Consider the following 21,595-nt stretch of genomic DNA (forward strand, 5'->3'; position numbering starts at 1 on the left):
TTGAAAAAAGGTTTCATAAGACTTTTCAAAGTACTATTAAGAAAGAAAAGGATAACAATACTCCAAGAAAAAATATTATTCATATTTAGAGCATAACATTGGCATTCTCTTATTTTTCTTCACTTGGATCTTATAGCATGAGTCATCTGAAATAACAGACTCAATAGAAAAGAGATACAACTAAAAAAAGAATGCTGGTAAACATAGCACATAGGAATTACTTTATCCAGACTGGATATTTAAAGTTGACTGAACTCTTAATAGTCATATAACCTCCCTTTCTCATTTTCTCCTTTTCCTCTAAGTGGAGAACCTCCTCCAGAGAAAGGTGTCATGTTCCAATTTTGGTGTGTAAGTTGTCATATTGTGGAGGGAAAAATACTTGTCAGTAATCTGATTTAGAAACCTTGTGTATTTTTTTGGACTTATACTGTGTATATTTAAACATATATGTTAATTGTTATAGATTAAAAATAATACCCCTACTAATTATACTGAAAATTATATTATATTAGTAATAAAATGTATTAAAAATCAATATATTCAAGTCTAGACAAGAAATACCTATTTCCTGAACTGTACTCTTGCTGAGTGTATCAGTGAGTAGCATCATAAAGTTTTTAATGGAGAAAAATTGCATGAAAGTTAAAAATACCATAAGCCATCTTCTAACTAGGGAGTATAAAGTTATATATTATTTGTTCCATTTTTTCAATTATTAATGTCTATATGTCCTCTTGGAGCTTATCACTATGAAATTCAACAACATTCTTTCCACAAGAATTATTCATGACAGATTCCACAAACCAGAGATGACTGAGACACAGAGCAAAGCAGTGCAGAATATTTGAAAGTGTGTCTCAGGAAACCCAGATATATACCCTGCTGAAAGCCAAGAGAGCTGAAGCGTAAGGAGAAAATAAGACAAACACAGCTGACCAGGGAAATGCAGGGAGCAATGAAAGAATGGATAAAGGCAAACACGACACATAAATCAATGGGGTCAATGCTCTGAGAAGGAATAAACAAGTCTAAAAATAACCAAATAAGGGGATGATCACAGAAGTCAAAATTGAAAATGCAGAGAAAATTGCAGAAGCTGTAAGGACAAACAATAACAGCTTTCACAAATATATGAGGAACAAGAGGTCAGTGGGAGAGACTGTCATCTCCATACGTGGGGAAGTCAGTGGAAGTCAGTGGCAGAGGCTGCTGGGAAGCCAGCACAGCCTTCCCCTTGGTGTGCTCGCTGGGAGACCACAGGGAGCACGCCAGAAACAGGGAGAAGTGTCCTAGAGGCAGAATCTGAAAAATTAATGAAACAAAGGATGAGAGCAGCGCAGGTTAAGAAAGAAAGAGAAGAAAATAGGGCAGCTATTAACAGTAGGCTTCAGGTCTGATGGCCTGTTTCCCAGGTTTCTGAGACACATGGTGAGGGTTTTTTAAACTCTTTCATCTGTGAAGTCTGCAGCACATGAGGTATATATGAGCTGTTGAGATATACAGTTGAAATGCAGAAGGAAGCCAGTGCAAGCCAGCATTGCAAAGGTTTTATATGAAAAATCATTGCAATGGCAGCTTTATCAAGTATAAATCCCAAGTACAGACAAAACCAGATCCAGGGTTGCAGAATATCTGGTACATATTAATTAAGAGAGTTTACAAAAACTGAGTTGAACGCGTGATAGGAAAAGGAGTAATGAATAGAAATAGGAAGAGAAGAAATTTAGGCTGGATTGGAGGAAGAAATTTTTTGCTGTGAGGTTGTGGATCCCCCATCCCTAAAAATGTTCAAGGCTGCCTTAGACAAGGCCTTGAGCAATCTGGTCTAGTGGGAGGTGTCCCAGTCCATGGCAGAGGGGTTCAAATAGGCGATCTTTAAGGTCCCTTCCAACCTAAACCATTCTGTGATTCTTTGAATTAGCATAACCCATTTCCTTAGAAAAAACTACTTAATTTCCAAGCCTTAATGTTGTGTCCAACCATTACAATATACAAATACTTGTTTCTTGTAGTTGCTGATGTACCCTCAGTTTTAATTCTATAAGCAAAGACACTGACCATAGATTCATAAACATAAAAACTAAAATCAAAGTTCACAACTTTACTTGAAGAACGGAGTTCCAAATAGTTATTTAATGAGATTTATAAAAGCACCAAAGTCATCACACAGCTAACTGGAATTGATTTCCTTTGCCAGTTGTGCACTTACCAGGGGGTCCTGAGTCCCAAGTAATGGCATAGATTCTCACAAACTTTATAATATATTGTGTAGAAGACCATAAAGATGTGACAAAATCTTAAAGATGACAAAAAATGGCAGTGAGGATTTCTTTCTGCCTTTGACCAAGGGCAGTTGGAAGTGGATGGTCCTCAAGGTCCCATCCAAACCAAGCCATTCCATGATTCTGTGAAAAAATAAAGCTTGTATAGATGCCAGTGGGGAAAAATGTTCACAGTTACTCATCTGTAGGTGCCCTTTTACTTCAGGGCTGCCTAAGTGTCATCAGTGCAAAGTTCTAAGAAGGTTATAAATCAGAGAAGGAAAGGAAATCCTGGAGATTTCTGGGGATAAGCTTTCTCACAACTTTGGAAATAAAGAATTTTGAGAACATAATTTAACAAATAATGGCATTGAAGAAGCTGTGGTGAGGGTAGTATACATCCAAAAGAGAAAGAACAGAAACCAAGAAAGCAAGACACATCCATTCAGTGAATGTTAACATGTCTGCCTAAATCATATTGAACTGATGTGCAAGTTTCTAAAACCTGCCTGAGCCCCAGGACGTGATCAACTCGTTTTCCAGGATGCAGCTTCTGTTAGACACCTAAGTGAAACAGATTCCTCCCTAATTATCCAGCCATTTTCCTTAGCACAACACACATTCTTAAATTCTAGTTTTGAGAAAAAATTATCTGCCTTCTCTCAGAGCTCCATGTGGAGAGTTTAAATAGGCAGCTGCTGAAACCCTATAGCACCTGCAGCGGCCAGAACTACAAGAAACAGTGCTTCCCTTTCACCCCAGGTGTTATGCAGTGTCCAGACTGATGGAGATTGCATTCCTGTTTGTGGCTTGACTGTGATTATGTGTAATGTTATCCATGGAAACATGTCCTACATTTCCCCTTGTTTCTAAGCAGCTGGCTCCTGACCAAGAGGAGGACTCACAGAACAAGAGGCAAGACAGTCGTTTGGCACTGAACTGTACTGGTGATCCTAGGACAAAGATTTCTTCTATATTTATAGGTTTTACTGTGAAGTGTCTTTAGACAGAAACAAATATAGTCCAAAGAGGAAACACCAGAAGCTTAGGGCACCCTATTTTTCAGATTTAGGGCTCTTCAAATTAGTGAAGATTTGGGTTTTTGCTTGCCTGTTGCATCAGAGTTTCTCGCTTCCAGGTGCACTGGGGCTCATCTTCCATGAGAGGATGCTCTTCCACCAAATATTCCTTCTGGATGGAACATGGCTCTGGAATCTGGAGGTTGTGGATCTATTCCCCCTCTAGCCTGTACCAGTAGGCCTCAACTTTGATGCAGGTGTCTGGAATCCATATTCTGCTAGGATTACTACCCTAATCCCAAGTGAGGTGCATTGGAATCTGGCTAGATGGATGTATTTAAAATTTATGCAGTATTTCTGTACAGTGTTATATAGGAGGCAGGTGGCATGCTGGATTAGACTTCAAAGACATCTTTTGTCCCCACAGAGAGAAAGGTGCCTGTGTTGCACAGAGATCTCCTGTAGCAAGTTTTTCATTAATACCATCTTTTGTGACTCTCTATGTTCCTTGGATAGATATGTGTGTAGCAGGCAGACTGTGAACAAGTGATTTGAAATTTAGGTGAGGCAATACCTAAGTTAGGCACTTAAATAAAGTGATTGGATGCTTAAATAGAATTGTCTTTACCTAAGTAGCAGTGTAAGTAATTGGGATACATAGCTGCTGGGATGCTATTAAATTAGACCAAGATCAAGACTATGAGGATGCCGCATAGAGTAGTACTAAATGTGGTGAAGCACTAGATTTTTCAGTGGTCTGTCAACAGAATATTCTTAGAGTCAGAGAAAATAAGAGTTCCTTGGTTTATTGGGATAAAGTGAGGAAGAGTATAACATAAAAGGGTAAGTTATTAATAGATATGCAGAAAAGGTTATAAAGAACAGTTGAAATATCCCAAAACTAGTTAATCACAGAAGAAGATTAAAAACTGATATAGCTTGAGTAATTTTATAATCACACAATGAAAAAGCTCAAAAAGGAATTTCTTTGAACAAAAAATAATGCATGTGGGCAGTCACTCTGCACAGAAGATTATAGAGGTTACACAAGGGAAATCAGGTTCAACAAACCCAGATTATTGGGTGACGTTTGAGAAACAGGTGGCTACTTTGGTAGAAGACTAGGACTCTGAAATACTATTTCTGTTGCACTGTATTAAAATGATCCATAAGGAAGTGGTACTCAGTTTTGAAAAGTCCTTTTCATTGACAAAAGATTTTGTTTATTGATTGACTTTTTTTAATATGAGAACACTTGTAACACTGGCCATGATATTTATTTGGGTTGGTTGTGTTGGGCAGCTTGCTTTCCCATTTTTCCAGCCTTGTAGCATATAATAGAGAAAAACAGTGGGGAATTTAGAAGCAATTCATTATTGAGTCTTTATTATTATGTTATTATGTATGACAAACAACAACATTCAAAATATGAATATTTTTTTTTATTTAAATATCATTGAATTGAAACATAATTTCACACAATCAAAATACTGAACAGTACAAAATTTTGAAGCATTGCTTTATTCCTGAATTTTGTACTGCTAGCTACAGGTAGGACAAGATTGCTGTTTTTTTAACCATATTCATCTGCCTTTAAAAGGATATAAATAATGTAGGAGATAAAAATGAATGAGAAGGAGAAACACACATTTGTATCACTTGTGAAACTGTTATGCTGTCGTGTATGTGTGGCATTTTCAGGTAAATAATAGTCACTTGCATTTTCACAGGTTTTGTGTCCTCCCCCTTGGTCATCATTGCCTAAACATAACTTTACTTTGAAAACATGCATTTTGTGAACAGCAACTAATCATGATATAGAATTAGAATATGACTAAATAAAATCTGGGGGATAGTGTTATAATTTTCATCTTTTATTTTTGAACAGTGTTTATGGCTGTCCATTGGCAAAAAAAAGAAAAACACAAGACAAGCAACCCCAAGAACCAGCTCCCAAAAGAAAACCCTTTGTGGTTAAAGCAGACAACTCTTCAGTAGATGAGTGCTATGAAACTGATGGAACAGAGGAGATGGATGAAAAGGAAGAGGAAGAAGAGGAAGAGGATGAAGAGGAGGAGGAATATTCTGATGATAATGAGGAGCAAGGTGATGAGGAGGAGGATGATGAGGAGATAGATCGAGAAGAAGAAGAGGAGATTGAGGAGGAAGAAGAGGAGGATGAAGAGGAAGGTGAAGATGTGGAGGATGAAGAGGAGGAGGAAGAAGAAGAGGAGGAAGAAGAGGAGGAGGAGGAAGAACGTGGTAATAATCAGAGTATTAGTAAAAAGTAAACAATGTGTGTTTTCTGGGTTAATCTTCTAGTGTGGTGTGTGAGGATTTAGCTGTTCAGTTCTCATTAAAGCTAATGGAAGTCATGCAGTTAAATCTCTCTGCTCCACACTGAAAATATACCCCACTGTGTTCTCTTAACATTTATTTTAATAAGTCTGTCTTCCAAATGTTTTTAATACACCAGCACTCACATTTCAAACAAGGAGGGTGGAGGTATGTTTGTGCTAAAAATGCTTGCATAAAATGTAATCCTAGTGTGGATTAATGCATGCAGTTACCAGGAGAATATTCACAAAGGTACAAGCAAAGCATCAGCTACAGCTGGGTGCCTGTACTGATCATTTGCAAGGGTATTTGCTAGATCTGTTTACAGAATGTCAACAATTGCCCACATAAATTCTGTCACAAGTTTGCAGATAATTTTTGTGAGCAAAAATGGACCTCTTCCCTTTGAAATTTTTGCCCTATATTTCCCCCTACCCCAAGAAACTATTCAGAACTATTATAATATACTGTGGTTCTTTTAGACTTCAATTCTGTGTGCTTTAGTTGATTCTATTAAAAATATAGCGAGTGACAGTTTTACATAGATAACGTCTTTCTAAAGTTTATATATTTTTGTTATGCCATGGCATAAATTCCATTTAGACATACAGGTTACTGGTAGTAACCAAATTAATGCAATAGCAATGTGATTAGCCTATTCAACCTTCTCTTTTTTTTGGGATATTCGACTTTTACTTTCAAGATATGTGTCCATTTTTATTCCTTATGCTGATGACAGACATCATAATGCACTGGGGTGAAATGAAGGAATCATGCAAAAATTAATGAGCTATCTAAAAAGTATTTTGTTCCCATTTCCAGGGAACACGTTTTTGGTTGGGTAGATTCACCTTTCTAACCAATAAAAATATAAGAAAAGCTTTCAGCACTCCTCAGTTGGATTCCTCTTAGGAACCAGGTATGAAAGTTGTGTGACTTTTGTTTCAGCATTCTGTAAGGTCAGATCTTAAATCTTAAAGACTTTGGAAGTGTTCTTTCTCTTTGGGTGAGATGGTGGCCAGCTGGGTGGCTATCAGAGTTTTCTCAGTTACTGCATCTGTAGCGTTTCCTCAATTGCCTGAATTTACCACAAAATTGGTGGAGGATAAATTGTCAGTCTTAAAAGTTGCAAGAGTTTGATGCAACAAGGAAGTAATTTCCTTTTGCAGGGAACTCTGCTGCTTCAGAACCTGGAAGAGAAGCTGTGTTAGATCAGGCTGATGTGCAACTGCTGTTGCTCTCTTGATGAGCAAGTGTGGAGTGTCCGGCAGTTGCTTTAAAAATAGTGGTGACTAAGTTTGTTGGTGTATAGATTATGGTGCAACTGCTGCTGTGATTTCAGCTGACATTAAAACTTTGAATCTACACTATCAAAAATGATGAAAGGGGAAAAAAAAAACAACTAAAGCAAAACTCAGGAGCTCAAGAAAATTGCTTCTGGCAAGCCAGCAGGCTTGATACTCAGTTTATTTTTCTATGATAATGAAACACAGTGGTTTACTTATTCCAACACAGTTACGCATGCAGTTAGTGGTCCTAATCAATGTGAAGAGGCTGACATTGTTTTCTGACTGCTTTCCTTCCATATATAGTAGGCTGTGGTTAAGAACTGCAAAAAATTTACAAAGGTACCTCTATTAGCTGCTCTGCATATTACTTGAAATTAAAACTTACAGAGATCAAGTTTTTCTTAGGAACTCATGTGATTCCAGTAATAAAACAGAAGTATATTAATAAATAAATATATGTTCTATCTAAATGATTAGTCATTAAGAAAAGTTCCTCTTGAAATCAGAGAAGTGATTATAGAATTTTATTTGAAAAGTATTTCATGATCCTTTTGAGTATCAACATAGTAGTCAGTATGCAACAGTCCCAGTTAGAACAGAGATGATTTACAAGGAAGAGTTTCTAGCAATTAATTAGGAAGGAAGTATGGAGTTACTTATGTCTGTGCCAAAGAGTAAAGAGTAATAACAGTTTGGTTGTGGTGAAGTCTAGAGGCTAGTCAATAAATCGTATTTTTAAAAAAAGTTTCTTTCCTATGATTTCCAACAGGGATGGAGGTGTTTCACTTTATCCTGCTTGTGGCATAATCTGCATTGATAGAATTTGGACTTCTGATTATGATTAGGAAAATTAGATCTGTCAGCTATGAATTTAGTAGTCTCAATCACTTGCTGCTCACTACAAGACTCACTATAATATTGTAGCAAACCACCTTATAAGTCACCTTAGCAGGAAATCTTAATGTGCCATAGTATTCCTGTCCCTAGAAACAAAAGGCAGAATTATCCACTGGTCACCAGGATACCCACACAGTTCTCATGAAAGCTTCTGTCACTAGTGCTCTAGATGATAGCAGTTCAGAAAATTTCCAGAAGTAGCTATAATCTAGGTGAACAAAACAGTTAAAATCATAAGTATTGGTGACAGAAGAATTCCATCAGCAAGTATAGGATAGACTATAGAGGCAGAAATGGGGAGGAGGGGGAAGGGAGAGGGTAGGACAATAAGAGTAAGGTGTTCTACTGTTTCTTAGGTCAAATGCAGTTTTCTAGCAGAAAAGGGTAAATCCAGGGAAACTCAGGTATGTCACTGGTGTGTCATTGCCCATTCCTTTTTTGCTTAAAGGAATTGGAATTTTGGATCGGGTTCTTAGCAGATATAGATAGTATACAGGTAATGTAGATAAACAATTCCTATTGGGAATACTTGCGCTTTCACTGAAACCATCACAGCCTTTTTGAAAATCACATCTTTGTAGCCTTATCATTGGTAATCTAAAAGGCTTGGAAAATACAGACCTGTCCTAACAGTCTGATAAATCTCAAAATATCAATTTAAGACTACAAGGAAAAAAAACCAACCAAACTTTTTTTTGATAAGTCCTAAATTCTGTGCTTGTACTTCTGTACACAATCCTTTGAACCAAAATTCATGTTTTAAATTTGCCATCAATGGCTTACATATCCTCTAAATTTCCATTAAATCTGAATCTCTTTGAGGAGTAGGTATTTATCCACCTATCTGTGAAGAGACTTGAGAAACTCTTATGTTCAACACAACTGCTAAAGGAAAGATGAATCTTTCTGATTTCCCTTCTGTCGCAGGAAAAAAAGGAACGATAGAGATGATCTGTGTTATCTGTGATAACCTAAACTCTAAATTGAAATACAAATGGGAAGGAGTGAGAGTAAAGGCTTCTTTTGGAGCACCCATTCTCTGTGATGGCAACTGCTGAGAACTTTTGGATTTAAAACTGAAGTGTGCATTCAATTTTCAAGAAAAACCAAAGTACCTTCTTCTGAGATGAGCTTGCTTCAGGTAGTTGTATCCTGAAGACCATTTCACAATGCTTTTCTGTTAAAAAAAAAATCTCCCTTGGAGAAGGTCCTGGAACAGATGTTCCAAGGAGTCATTTAGTCCATATCACATGAAGACATTCCAGATGCTTGTACTCCAGGTATTTTCTAATCAAGAACAGGAGGAGTTAGGTTGATTCTAGACCTAAGGAAATTTGATACATCATTCAAATCTATTTCACAGATGATGCTACAAAAACTATTGCAGTTTCTTAACAGGGCAATTAGGAGTCTTTTAGGTAGTACCTTACATCTTCTATTGAACTCAAAGTAATTTGCATAACCAGTATACTAATATATGTATACTAGTATATGTATTGCGCCTAATTTTTCAAGTGTAATACACTTCAAAAATAGCTCTAAACCACAGATAGCAGTGTGCATTCAAAAGAGACACAGTACAGGTTTTTCTAACAAGAAAAACTGGCACATGGACAAAGAGAGAGGCGTTCTACCTGTTTTCATATTTCATAGAATAATATAATTATTTAGGTTCGAAGATACCTCTAAGATCATTGAATCCAACAATATTTGTTCAAATTGTAGGATTGTTTAAAAAAAAAAAACACCCATAATGTTTCATGGTTTTCTTTCATTTGCATGAGCTCGACACCCTCAAAATGTGAAATCCATCTTCCACCTTTATTAAGATTGTTATTGCCCTCCCCTATCTTCCTGATCCCCTTAGCAGATTGCGTCTGAAGCATTTGTGTCCTCTAAGCAAGAAGAGATGCAAACCAATGTGAAAGATGAAAGAAGCCCATGTGCTGAGGAAAACATGTTGGCACACAGCTTTCCAGCTGTGCATGCTGCTGAAAACACTCTCTGGTAACGTAAACATCTTGATGAAATGAAGACAACCTATCTGTATTAGCAAGGTCATCTGTCAGCCTGCTGACCACTAATCATATTCATTTATTCAAACTGCTCGAAGGAAAGTGGTCATCTGTTTGGTGAACACAGTAGGTGTTCAGTCTTAATCAGAGCAGAGAGCTACACTCACATGTACCTCACAGACAAAACACCTAGTAGAAGTAAATTATAGCTTTAAATTAAGAGGCTGGAAAGCATAATTTCACTGCCTAGGACAATGTGTATGGGAAAAAAGGGTCTTTTTCAGGGCCAAAGAAGACTAAAAAAATATCTGATGTTTACATAAGACAAAGGAGATGTAAAAACTCTTTGCTAATAAATTTTACTGCTGTACTGTACCTTGATTAAAGAAGATACCCTGTGCTTAGGGTGTCTCACACCATAATAATAGCCATTTGAAGAAAACAAAAAACTTAGAGTTGCTGCTGGAAGACATTTATCCTGGCCATTGCATTCTTTTCCTCTGGATAAAACATTAAAGTTACTTTTCTGGTCTAGTTACCAGTCTGGTTTGGTTAAATGCTCAAGCCAGGGAGTTGTTGAGTCAAGGCTCAGGATGAGAACTTTTATTGATACTGAGATTAGCTCAGTTGATTAGAGCATAATGCTAATAATACCAAAGCTGTGTGTTTGATCCCTTTATGGGCCATTTCCTTAAGAGTTGCACTCGATGATCCTTGGAGTTCCCTTTCAACTCAGAATATTCTGTGAATCTGTGATACCTGTTTTTTTTCATTGAAGAAGCAAACATGGATTGCAACATGTTCTGCTGTTTAGCTGTTTATATTTCATACTGAGAGATTCAGACTCAGCATTTTCACTAGAAAGTTTTGTTGGAAATAATGCAGTTAAAACATTTGGTACTGGCAGTTCAGGCCTGGAAACCCCAAGGTTGTTGGAGTAGGGTGGGGAAACAGCTAGCTGGTAAATACCCCCTGGATACTTCTAGTTCTTGTGGGAAAAGTTTGGATCTTTTTGTTATTGCAATCTGTTTGTGGTCGGTTGATTGGTTGGTTGTTCAGTTGGTTGGTTTGTTGATTGCTTAAATATGACTCAAGTGTTAGCAAATTCTGCTTTTTGCTGTGTTCCAGGCTCAAGGTCTTTACTATATATATACAACATAATTTAAACTCATTAAACAGAATTATTTAAACATAATTTTTTAATTCTCTGAAGTAAGATTGGGTCTGATACTGAGTAGTTGGCATCAAGGCAAGTCAAGAATAGCTTTATGTCAGTAGAGTTCCATTTATGTGAAGTGGTATGTTGCACATGTCATCCCTAAGTTTTCCTCCGTTTGAAGAACTATTTAGAAGACTTCCTTCAATTTGAATTTTTAACTCAGAAGCTCAGTAAAACTTCTGGGCTGTGTCTAAAAACTTAGAGTTATATTAACTCTCCATCTTTAGCAATGTACTTAGGTATCATTCTCATGTAGAAGTTTACATATTTAACTCCTTTGCTACAAATAAAAGGACTTAAATGATAATGTGAAATATCTGATCATTCCAAAGCAAATTATTCAAATATAGCTTTCTGCAGTGTAAAGAGATTATTCACCTTTGATGAGAGAGATTATAGATCTCTGTCATACACAATTTCAGTTGATGTAAGCAGACATTCTGTAGAGGACATTGACATACTTAAAGTGTTCAGGGTCTGAACTGAAGCCTCAGTAAAAGCATCAAGGAACACATTCAGCACCACAAACCTATTTCAATCCTGCTTTATTCTAAAACTGTTTCAGAGGGCATGGGGCTGCTTGTTTGTGTTTCTAATACACTAACCCCTTCCTTCAGTGTTAGTTGAACGTATGATGTTGGGCCCTTGTACTGTCAAATTGTTTCAGGGCTTGTCTGTGACCAAAGCTTTCTCTAGTTTTGCCAGAGCAGTAGGTTTGGAAAGGAAGCTTGTCTCTGCAGCACTGCTTTGGAGTTTCACATGTTGCAGTCCTCAAGAAAAGGCTGCCTTTTCTGCATTTCCATTGCATCATTCTGTCTGCAGAAAAATGCTGAGTAGATCCTTAATTTTTTCCTATTTCATTTGATGTCTGGCAAGATCTTAAAGTAAAATTAATTCTTTCTGGAATAAGATGGATTGGAGAAGAAATTAAGGTGCTGTAGTCTTAGAGCTGTAGCTTTGTTCTCACTTAGACTTTCTGTAACCTGTTCATTGCCAATGATCTGGTTTTGGCTCAGCTGTGCCAAGAAGCTAGTTGGTTATATGATGTAGTGCTTTAAAGAACCAATAATTAACTAAATTATTATAGCAGCTCTTTGCATCCATAGTTGTAAATGACCTGACACTGTTGTAGAAGGTCTCACATCTGGAATATGTCACTTTTAGAAACATAGGGGTTGTACAGAACTGAGCTCTTCCTGATCTGTCTTTGAAATTCTTTGTCTTTCACAGTACAACTTGAAAGAGTCCATTGCCCACAGTGTACTGCACCTTACATAGTGACCACAGAGTCTGTGTGAATCCTTCTGGACATTACAGATGTAATGATTCTTTAAAATAACATTTGCTTGGTCAGTATTAGAGGTTCCTATTTTTCCTATTGTGTTTAGAGTGCAGCTCTATGAGCAATTTGGATGATCCTATCAATTCACAATTCTCACTGAGCTTACAGTGTTTGTCCTAAAAGAGTGAACACAAATGGTAGCTTTTCACCCTGAAAAGCAGAGAACTTTATTTGGTAACTGTGGGAGTCAATTTTGCCTTATTAGAGCTCCTCCAGGAGATAATAAAATGAAATTAGACAGACTGGATTGATAATTTCTTCTGATCCATGTCCATTCTTATGAATCAAATTTACAGTCCCAGAAAATGCCTCAAATCACAGAAATTTTGTTTAACTGAAATATATAAACCTAAAAAAGAATTCTTTTGAAACAAAAACATTGATGTGTAATGAACATGTATATGTAATTTTGAAGACCTTTGTGTTATAGAAGCATTTCTTCCTTGTCTTACAGGTCTCAAAACAATTGATTTTTTTTTCTCTTTTGTCACCTATATCACATATGATATAGACTTTTTTACCATAAGAAATACCTGCCCTTCTGTAAATTAATGTATTCAATTTTTTTTTCCTTGAGTGTAGATTCTGGGAGCTACAATTAGTGAGCTGGACAGCAAGAAAGGCCAGATCATTTAGCAGAATACAAAAAAACACAAACAAATGAACAAACAAAACCAAAATAATGATAGGAAAGAAACCACCTGAAGGAGGCAGGGTTTGGTCAATGTTGAAGTCCTCCTAATTATATGGTTACATTAAGGCTTCTTGCAGAAAGTACTGAAAATTCTCATTAACATGAAGGATTTCAAGTATCCATACCACCACATGGAGAGTGTTTCATATATTATATGCTGTCTGCAGTAAATATTATTGCTACAGCAAAAATTTGTGGTGGCTCTCAGAGAAAGTTAAGAGGATTGACAACTCAAGACTTAGTCAGGGTTTATTAAGTGAACTCATCATCTGATAGTTCTGTGATCCCAAAAGCTTTATTTTGCAGGCTGTTCTATTAAATAGGAAGGGTAAGTACTGGTATTGCTGTGACACTAAAGGAATGCCACAGAAGAACTGAACTTACAATTACAAAAGCAGACAAACCAAGCAGACATTTTCCTCCTTGTGCTCCACAGACATGGATTGATTACTGACAGAACAAGGGCAAGGTCTGTGTGTCATGAACACTTCCAGTCACCTAAGACAGGAGTGTTTGCAAAGCTGCTCAGGCCCTTGTCAGACTAGGGTTCTGTCATTACAAAGCATATGTGGTGAGATTCCTTACTGTTCATATATACTTTAAGGCAAGCTGTGCAACTGCTTTTCTTCAGATTTCTATTGTATAAAATCTATTGTTTTACCAACTGCCTCCACTTAGTATAGTTCTGTATAAACAAGGTACATCTGCTAAGTAATTTCTTGGACATCCTGTGAAAAACTGGGCTGAAGATTTAGAGAATATTGTCATTCTGTCATCTGCAATAATTAAAACATTGTTCAACTTTAAGGCTGGCATCTAGTGGAAAGTTAAAAATTGCTTCTTCTTCTTCTATTGCAATGTGTTGAATAAAACTTTGCTCTCAGATCATTGAGAAAAAATACATTTTAAAAAATAATAGTGGAAATAGAGAATAGCAGGTCATTATTAGGAATGATTGTTAGGAATAGGACTGAAGTTGGACTTATAAAAAGTATACTAAAGTTTATAGTAGTATTTATGTATTATCTAGTGATCACAGTCTATGAATGTGCTTCCCTGGAAATACAGGCAAAAAGGACAACTTTTAGAGGAACAGAAACTGGAATCCTAGGATTAGGAGCCAAGGATCCTGTTACAATTATGGAGCAAGAAAAATGTTACACAACGGAATGGAATGAAAATTCTGCCCCTATCTGTAATGCAGGTGCCTGAGCCAAGTGTAACAAGTGATGCAGGAGTTCAATGCCACATGTCCTTTCCTAACACAGGAGATTGGAGACTGGAGCAGTGTCTTCTTTGCATAGGGAAAGCTCTTACACACGCTGATGGAGCTCTATCACACCCTAGAAAAAGCATTCAAGAACTGCCGTAGGCCAAAGGGGGTCATTCTCCTGAGGAAGCGAGCCAGGCTGATCTCTCTTGGCTCCAAGGACCCTGTAACCATCTTATGGCTTGACTTCTTAATATTAGGCTACAAAATCAATTCTGGGCACAGGGAACAGACACTGCATTTCTCTCTTCAAGGCAAGTGTCATTGTATAATATCTACAATAAACATATTGTATTTTTGCATGACCAAATAGTATTTAAAAAAAAACTTACGGGTCTTACTTTACTCTTGTGTTTTTGGTTTCCAAATGGAGCTTGAATCCAGTCTAGCTTTTATTGTGGTAACTAGCAAATATTTTTTGGGAAATGTGATATGGAATCTATGTAAATCATGAGAGCCTATACTCTTACTGTTCTGGTTCTTTAGTGAGTGACCCACTAAGCAATGTGTTTAACCTGGGTGATGGGCAGGTGGGGGTGAGCAGGGGAAATGAAGAAGGAAAACAGGCCATTCTTTTCTTAGCTACAAATTAAGCAAGCCAATCAAAGCAGCACTTCATGGGAAGCCTTTTTCTTTCAGGTGTGCATTGGAGCATAACTATTAGATTAGGTTTGTCTGAAAACTTATGTATGAAAAGACCCAATGTCTAGAATCTTCTGGTGCTTAAATAGCAGATAGGTGGAGAGCTTTGTAAGGCTGGAGCTGTACACATCAAAGCAGAGCTTTGAACAGTTGATCAGTGTTAAGGTGTCTCGCAGGTTTAAGGCACAGATAAGTATAGATGTAGTTGTATCACCAAGATAAATAGAAATATGACTGTTCTTTTCTATATATGCCACATGAGAAGTCTAATCTGAAAGTGTTTTAGAAATTACTGCTGCTATTTGTAAGATTTTTTAAGTGATTTATGTTGAAATCCCCATTAAAGATATGGTATGAGTTTAAGAAAAAATTTGATTCAGCAGCTGGAGGGTCTTCAGACACAGAAATGGAAACAATAAGTTCCAAATGTAAAAAGGATGACAGGGCTTATGCAGGAAAGAAAAATGCAGAAAGGTGTAAAGAAACACTTAGGAGGTCAGCATGGGAATATTGCAGAGAGCAAATGAAATATGCTGTTAGGATTCCTTCATGGACAGCAGGAAATAACAGATGTGAAAACTGCAGTAAAAAATCTGTGTTATGTAGAATCTTTAAATTAACAGTTAAAAGGCTTTAAGATGGAAGGTCAGGGCTAAACAAAATACCCACACCCACAGGCAATGCAGCACAGTTTTTTTCTGTTATATTTTCTCCTCCCTAGTTATGTGTGAGCATTTTCCTATAGCTCATGATGTGAAGTAACTTACTGTGCCTTTTTTTCTTAATGATAAAATTCTGTATCATTGCCATTAGTAGAATCAGAGCTAGACACATTCACAGCACTTTTTAGAACCCCATCCAATGTGTGTGGACTCTCTCAGACTTTTTATAATACTGTAAACAAGGATTTTCAAACTACACTTGATGTCTGTATGAGATACAAACAGCAATGAGCCAAAATTACTAACTGTTTAAAAAATGCATAACTAAAATTAATAGCACTGTATTTATTAAAGAAAGAATTACTGTCCTCTGGCAAGTAAGTGTTTTGCTTGAAATCTTCAAATTGCACATCAAGAGGATAGACAGTGTAGAAATAATGTACACAGTTTATCTGAGTTTTAGGAATGGATTCGATGCAGTTCCATTTAATAAATTCATTTTAAGTCATAAAACATAATACAGCACCAGATACAAAGGAACAGAGAGGAAAAGTTCATGATGGATAGGTTAATTCCATTGGCTCAGATACTTTAGTGCACAGAAAGTTAAGTTAATGAGACTAGAACCTAAAAATAGTCACACAAAAGGCAATTGTAAGGTAGCAATATGTTAAAGTGAAAAAAAAAAACCACCAAAAAACAACACATAAATAATTTCAGGCAGAAGTAAAGGTATTGACTTTATCTCACATATGTTACTTTCACCAGAGAACTCCAGGCAAACAGCTTCTAGGCTGAAGAATCCTGAGACCAGACCAGACTCAGATTTTAGTTTTGTATGGTGTAAGATTGTCTCTGTATCTACATGCATGTATTTTGGAAGACTGGCTGTTGTGGTTATCTGATTTAGTTTTTTTTTTTTTGCTTGTTGTTTCTGCAGGGGTACTTTTTTCCAGCACAGATTTCAGCCATGAACTGAGGCTGTGCTGCTGTATTTGATTTAGGTACTGTGAGACTGGCAACAAAGCCGCTGCCATCATGGCTAGTAGGTACATATTAGTTGAAAATGTATAGAAATGTAAGTAAATATGTAGGTTGTTACATTTGTCCAGCACACACTCTCTATCTAAGAGATACAAGCTTTCATCAGGACAGGTATTCCAGTGCAGATCTGAATAGCAGTGTGAAATCACTCAAATTCTAAAATGGGAGCTGTGTCGGGTCTTTAGGTGTTCAGGTACTTGGAAGAGCCTCACTGGATATATCTTTGCAGATGCCATAGTGACATAAAAGGTGATCTATATCTGGTACTATAGCATACATTTCCTGCATTTAACAGGTGTCTGGTGCTCTTCCCTCATTCTTACACACTTCCAGTCACATGGGCTATCTGTACACATAGATGGCAAATAAACAGAAGGTACTAAAAACTCTCTGCAGCTCACTAAGAGCCATTGAGTCACCATTTTCTCTTTTTTGAAGTCCACTGTACATGTGTTGGCTGACTGGAGTAGCTTGGTTGGGCAGGGTTGACCCTGGCTAGATGCCAAGTGTCCACCAAAGCCACTCTTATCATTTCCCTCCTGAGCTGAGATAAAATCAAGGAGAGATAACTCACCAGTTGCCATCAAATGCAGAACAGAGTCAGCTTGGGGTAATTATTTGAAATTACCAGTGAAAATCAGTAGGATAATGAGAAGCAAAATAAAGCCTCTTTTCCAGGGTCTACCTCTATCTCCAGTGGTGCAGGGAGAAAGGAAATGAGGGTTACAGGCAGTTCATCACAGGTTGTTTTTCCCACTGCTTCCTTCTCAGGGCAAGGAGTCCTTCCCCTGTTCCAGTGTGGGGTCCCTCCCATGAGAGACAGTTCTCCATGAATTTCAGTTTGAGTCTTTCCCATGGGCTTCAGTTCTTCACACTGCTCCAGCATGGGTCCCTTTCTACAGGGTGCAGCCCTTCAGGAGCAGACTCCTGCAGTGTGGGTCCTCCGTGGGGTCACCACTCCTGCCAGCCAACTTGTTCCAGCATGGGCTCCTCTATCCATGGAGGATCCTGACAGGAGCCTGTTTCAGTGCAGCCTTCCCAGAAGGTCACAGCCTCCTTCAAGCATCCACTTGCTCAGATGTGGGCTCCTCCACAGGCTGCAGGTGGATTCCTGCTCCACCATGGATCTCCATGGGCTGCAGGGGCACAGCTGCCTCACCATGGTCTGTACCAAAGGCTGCAGGGGAATCTCAGCTCCGGTGCCTGGAGCACCTCCTACCCCTCCTGTTCCTCTCACATATTCTCACTCAACTCTTCTCTGTCTGCAGTTACTTCTGCCCAATACATTTTCTTTTTCCTTCTTAAATATGTTATCGCAGACATGTTCCTACAATTATTGATGGGCTCAGCCTTTGCCAGCAGTGGGTTCACTGTGGAGCTGGCTGGCATTGGCTCTCCTGAACATGCAGGAAGTTGCGGGAAGTTGTAGCCCACCCTGCTACCAAAACCTTGCCATGTAAACCCATGGTAAATGGTTTAAATTTGCCTTACTCTTTCCTTCTGAAATGTGTTCTCCATCAATCCCAGCTTATGGGTTTTCCTGCCTTTGTCCCTTCAGTCACATTAATTAATGATTATATCCATGGGAGTGAATAAAACAGACCACAGTCCACTTGTGTAATGCTGAGTTCAACTGTTGCATGATTTGGGTGCATATACAGCTAATCTTTTACCTTCCAAAATACATTCACCACATTCAACTCCTTGGGAATGGTCCCTAACCAGCAGCTCTTCACTTCATCTGGACACTGCTGGAAAACTGCTAAGTCACTCAAGTCAAAATCGTGCCAGAGCCTTGCTAAGAGTATAGCAGCATGAATAATCACATTCCACTTCTCCATTTACTGTTCTTTCCCTAATTAATAGGGACAGAAGACAATATTAATAATAGAAGGCTATAACCAAAGAGGTAAAGAATCCTATGCATTTACTTTCTTTTTATACTGTGGATTATTACTCAGCCTTCCCTGGCATGAGAACATAGGGAATGAGACAAATGTAGATTAAAAAGCTAAATGAAGGGATAAAAATAAAGGAACAAACACCCTAAGTAAAAGCTTTACATTTCAGATGAAGTAAAGTCTGGCACTTTTGTGTATAGATGTCTTTGTCTTTCCAGATTCTTTGGCACTGAACTCATGGAGGGGGTAAAAAGAGAGACATGAAGAAGAAATTTCAATGATACCAGATTTAGCAGTTCTCTCATCCTCTAGAATGGTAGTGATGTGTGCTTCTGTCCCTTTGGCCAGTCAGGTCACTTATTAAAGCACAAACAGGCTTTTTTGGTAATCAAACACAACTGTAAAAAGTAATTAAACTTATAATGGAGACCAAACAATAATGTGAATCATACAGTCATAAGCATAATCCTATCCAAAGCATCCATAGTATCCCATCCACATTAGCCTTTCCCGATCTTTGTCTATCTACAACCAAAAGATAGTTACTTTGGGTAGCTCCTCATTTCTTCCACTCAGCAGTTCCTGCTGTGTCATACCATTGAAATTCAGCAAGGATCAACTTGAAAATTTTGTGTAAAAGGAATAAGGATAGGATTCACCCCATCAGTTTAGTTGGTAATGAATCAAGATAGTAACTTCTGGGGGATAATTCAGCCAATCTACTATAGACACCTAAGTTAGGATGAAAAATCATATCCCAGGATGCATGTTTTTGTCCATTAGCTGCATACGGAATCCAGATGTGTAGTTCACATGGAGACATGTTCAGTATGGCCTGATACTGAGTCAGAGATCTGAGCTGAAAAAACCAGTAAAAAGAGATTATGTATCCCTCTACTAAGGATTCCAACCTCTTATCTCAGTGAGCAAGAAAATACTGCTTTATGAACTGAAAATGTGTTCTTCAGGCTGCATCCTTTGTAAAGCAATGAATATGGAGAGGGGTGTAGGCACAGGTCACTGTTTCTGGAGCAGTCTTAGGGATAGCCCCATGAGAAGCTCCGTACCAAGAGCTCTCTGAGTGGGTGTTCTGCCATCAGTGCAGCTGGTCCTCTGCTCCCCTGCTGTCTTCCTGCTGTATCCCAGTATCTGGAGAATAGCTTTGGCTTCCTCATTGCCTGGTGCCCCGCTGAGCTGTGGAACCCTGAGAGAAGGCAAGAAACTGCCAAACTCCATTGAATCATTATAACGCTATGAGATAAAATATCTTGCCTCCCTCATATTGACTTCCTGGGGAGAAAAAGTAGGATGAAATGAATGCCAGTCACCAGCTAAAGCCATCTCATTATCTGCCCAGACAGAAGTCAAGTTAAAACAATTAAGGGCTGCCTGAACCTGATTCACAAAGAAATGTGGACCAGGTGGGAGTGACTGGCTAAATTTCCTGCCCTTGCAAACCCAGCATATCCACTTATGTTCAGAGATAATCTCAGCACATTTCTTCTCAAACCTAAACATATGCCTTCATACCAAATATTGCAGATACTGTAAACCAAACAAGCAGGCTTCATACCAATCAGGGACCTTTCCTACTTAAAGGCATGCCTGTAGATAACCAAAAAGTATTTTCTGCTGTCTTTGTGGCGGAGGAAAACAAGATAAATCCCAGAAAATTAATTGGCTTTTGACTTTTGGAAATAATATTTGGCTGTCAGGATGAAAAGACTTGAGAAACAGAAATCAAAAGGAAAATAAATTATTATTCCATTTTATGTAGTACTTACACTTTTGTGTGTGGAGTAATAGGTCTGGTTTTGGAGCATCATCACAAGATGCTCCAAAGATATCATTTTGTCCATCAGCACAGAAGGTCTTGAAATATTGTAGTCCAGTGATGAACATCCAGAATGATTAAAGAGGTGGACCACATTATGTGCAGAAACACTAAAAAAAACCCAGTTTGTTCACTTGAGGAAGAAAAAGCTAAGGGGAGAACTTAGGCTTCAGCTACTTGTACAGAGTGGACAGAAGATGTTAGTGTTTAGCATAAGAATAAGAGGCAAGACACAAATTGTAACAAAAAATAAATCCATTTGGGTGGAGCTGTGGAGCTGGCTGGCATTGGCTCTCCTGAACATGCAGGAAGTTGCAGGAAGTTGTAGCCCACCCTGCTACCAAAACCTTGCCATGTAAACCCATGGTAAATGGGTTAGAAATAAGAATTAGAATAATTCATTCTTAGAAATAAGAATGAATTTCTCATTATGACAGGGGTCAAACACTGGAATAGATTTCCCAGAGATGCTGTGGTATTTCTATCTTGGAAGATCTTTAAAGCTGAACTGACAGAAGAGGGCCCTGATAAGTGCTCTGAGTGGGCTCTTTTTTTGAGCAGGTGTTGGCGCACGTAGCCTCTCGAGGTCCCTTCCAGCCTCAGCTGCTGTGTGATTCCGTGGCACCAGTGTGCTGTCAATAGCACATGACAATCTCCTAAGATCAAAGAAAGGCAAAGAGTATCTTGTGGTAAAATGACAAAATCTTAAACATATTGGCTTGAGTCAAAACCTAGATAACCTTTAAGAAGCTCTTGCAGTCTGGCACTTGAAGCAAAATTACCTCAGTCATGATCTTGTCAGAAGACTTGTCAGATATCCTTGGATCCTTTCCCAAAACTCTGCTCATACAGGTAGCTCATAGGGATTTGTATTGGGAAAACATGGATGAATAACAAATGACAGAAAATTTTAAAAGTACGGTGCTCTGTTTTACCTGGTGCTCTCTGTCTTTATATTAATAGGAATAACCCAAGTAAGAACATCCATATTCTACCAATACTTAATCTGAACATTTGTAGATCAGGATGCTTGTTATTCATGCAGGTGTGACACAAGCAGAGGCATAATAATAGGTCATGCGAATGTCAAACAAAAAGGAGTGTTTCAGGGCATTGATTATGTAAAACACCTCTGCCTTTAGACAAGAAAGCACTGATTTGTACAG

General features: G+C 38.0%; 1 protein-coding gene across 22 annotated transcripts in view; it reads left to right on the forward strand.

Moving 5' to 3' along the window:
- Positions 1-21,595, forward strand: part of MYT1L (myelin transcription factor 1 like) — a 304,897-nt gene that overhangs the window by 195,270 nt on the left and 88,032 nt on the right. For 17 of the 22 annotated variants that reach the window (XR_010358146.1, XM_064412028.1, XM_064412040.1 and 14 more), the window contains one exon: positions 5,172-5,545. Coding sequence is in view for 21 of the 22 variants with exons in the window: in XM_064412028.1 (XP_064268098.1) it covers positions 5,172-5,545 (374 nt within the window). In the remaining variant the exon portion in view is untranslated. The remainder of the gene's footprint in view (positions 1-5,171; positions 5,546-21,595) is intronic. The other 5 variants (XM_064412045.1, XM_064412030.1, XM_064412033.1 and 2 more) reach the window with 1 other exon arrangement.

The sequence above is a fragment of the Passer domesticus genome, chromosome 3 (assembly GCF_036417665.1).
Source record: "Passer domesticus isolate bPasDom1 chromosome 3, bPasDom1.hap1, whole genome shotgun sequence".
Classification (NCBI taxonomy): Eukaryota; Metazoa; Chordata; class Aves; order Passeriformes; family Passeridae; genus Passer; species Passer domesticus.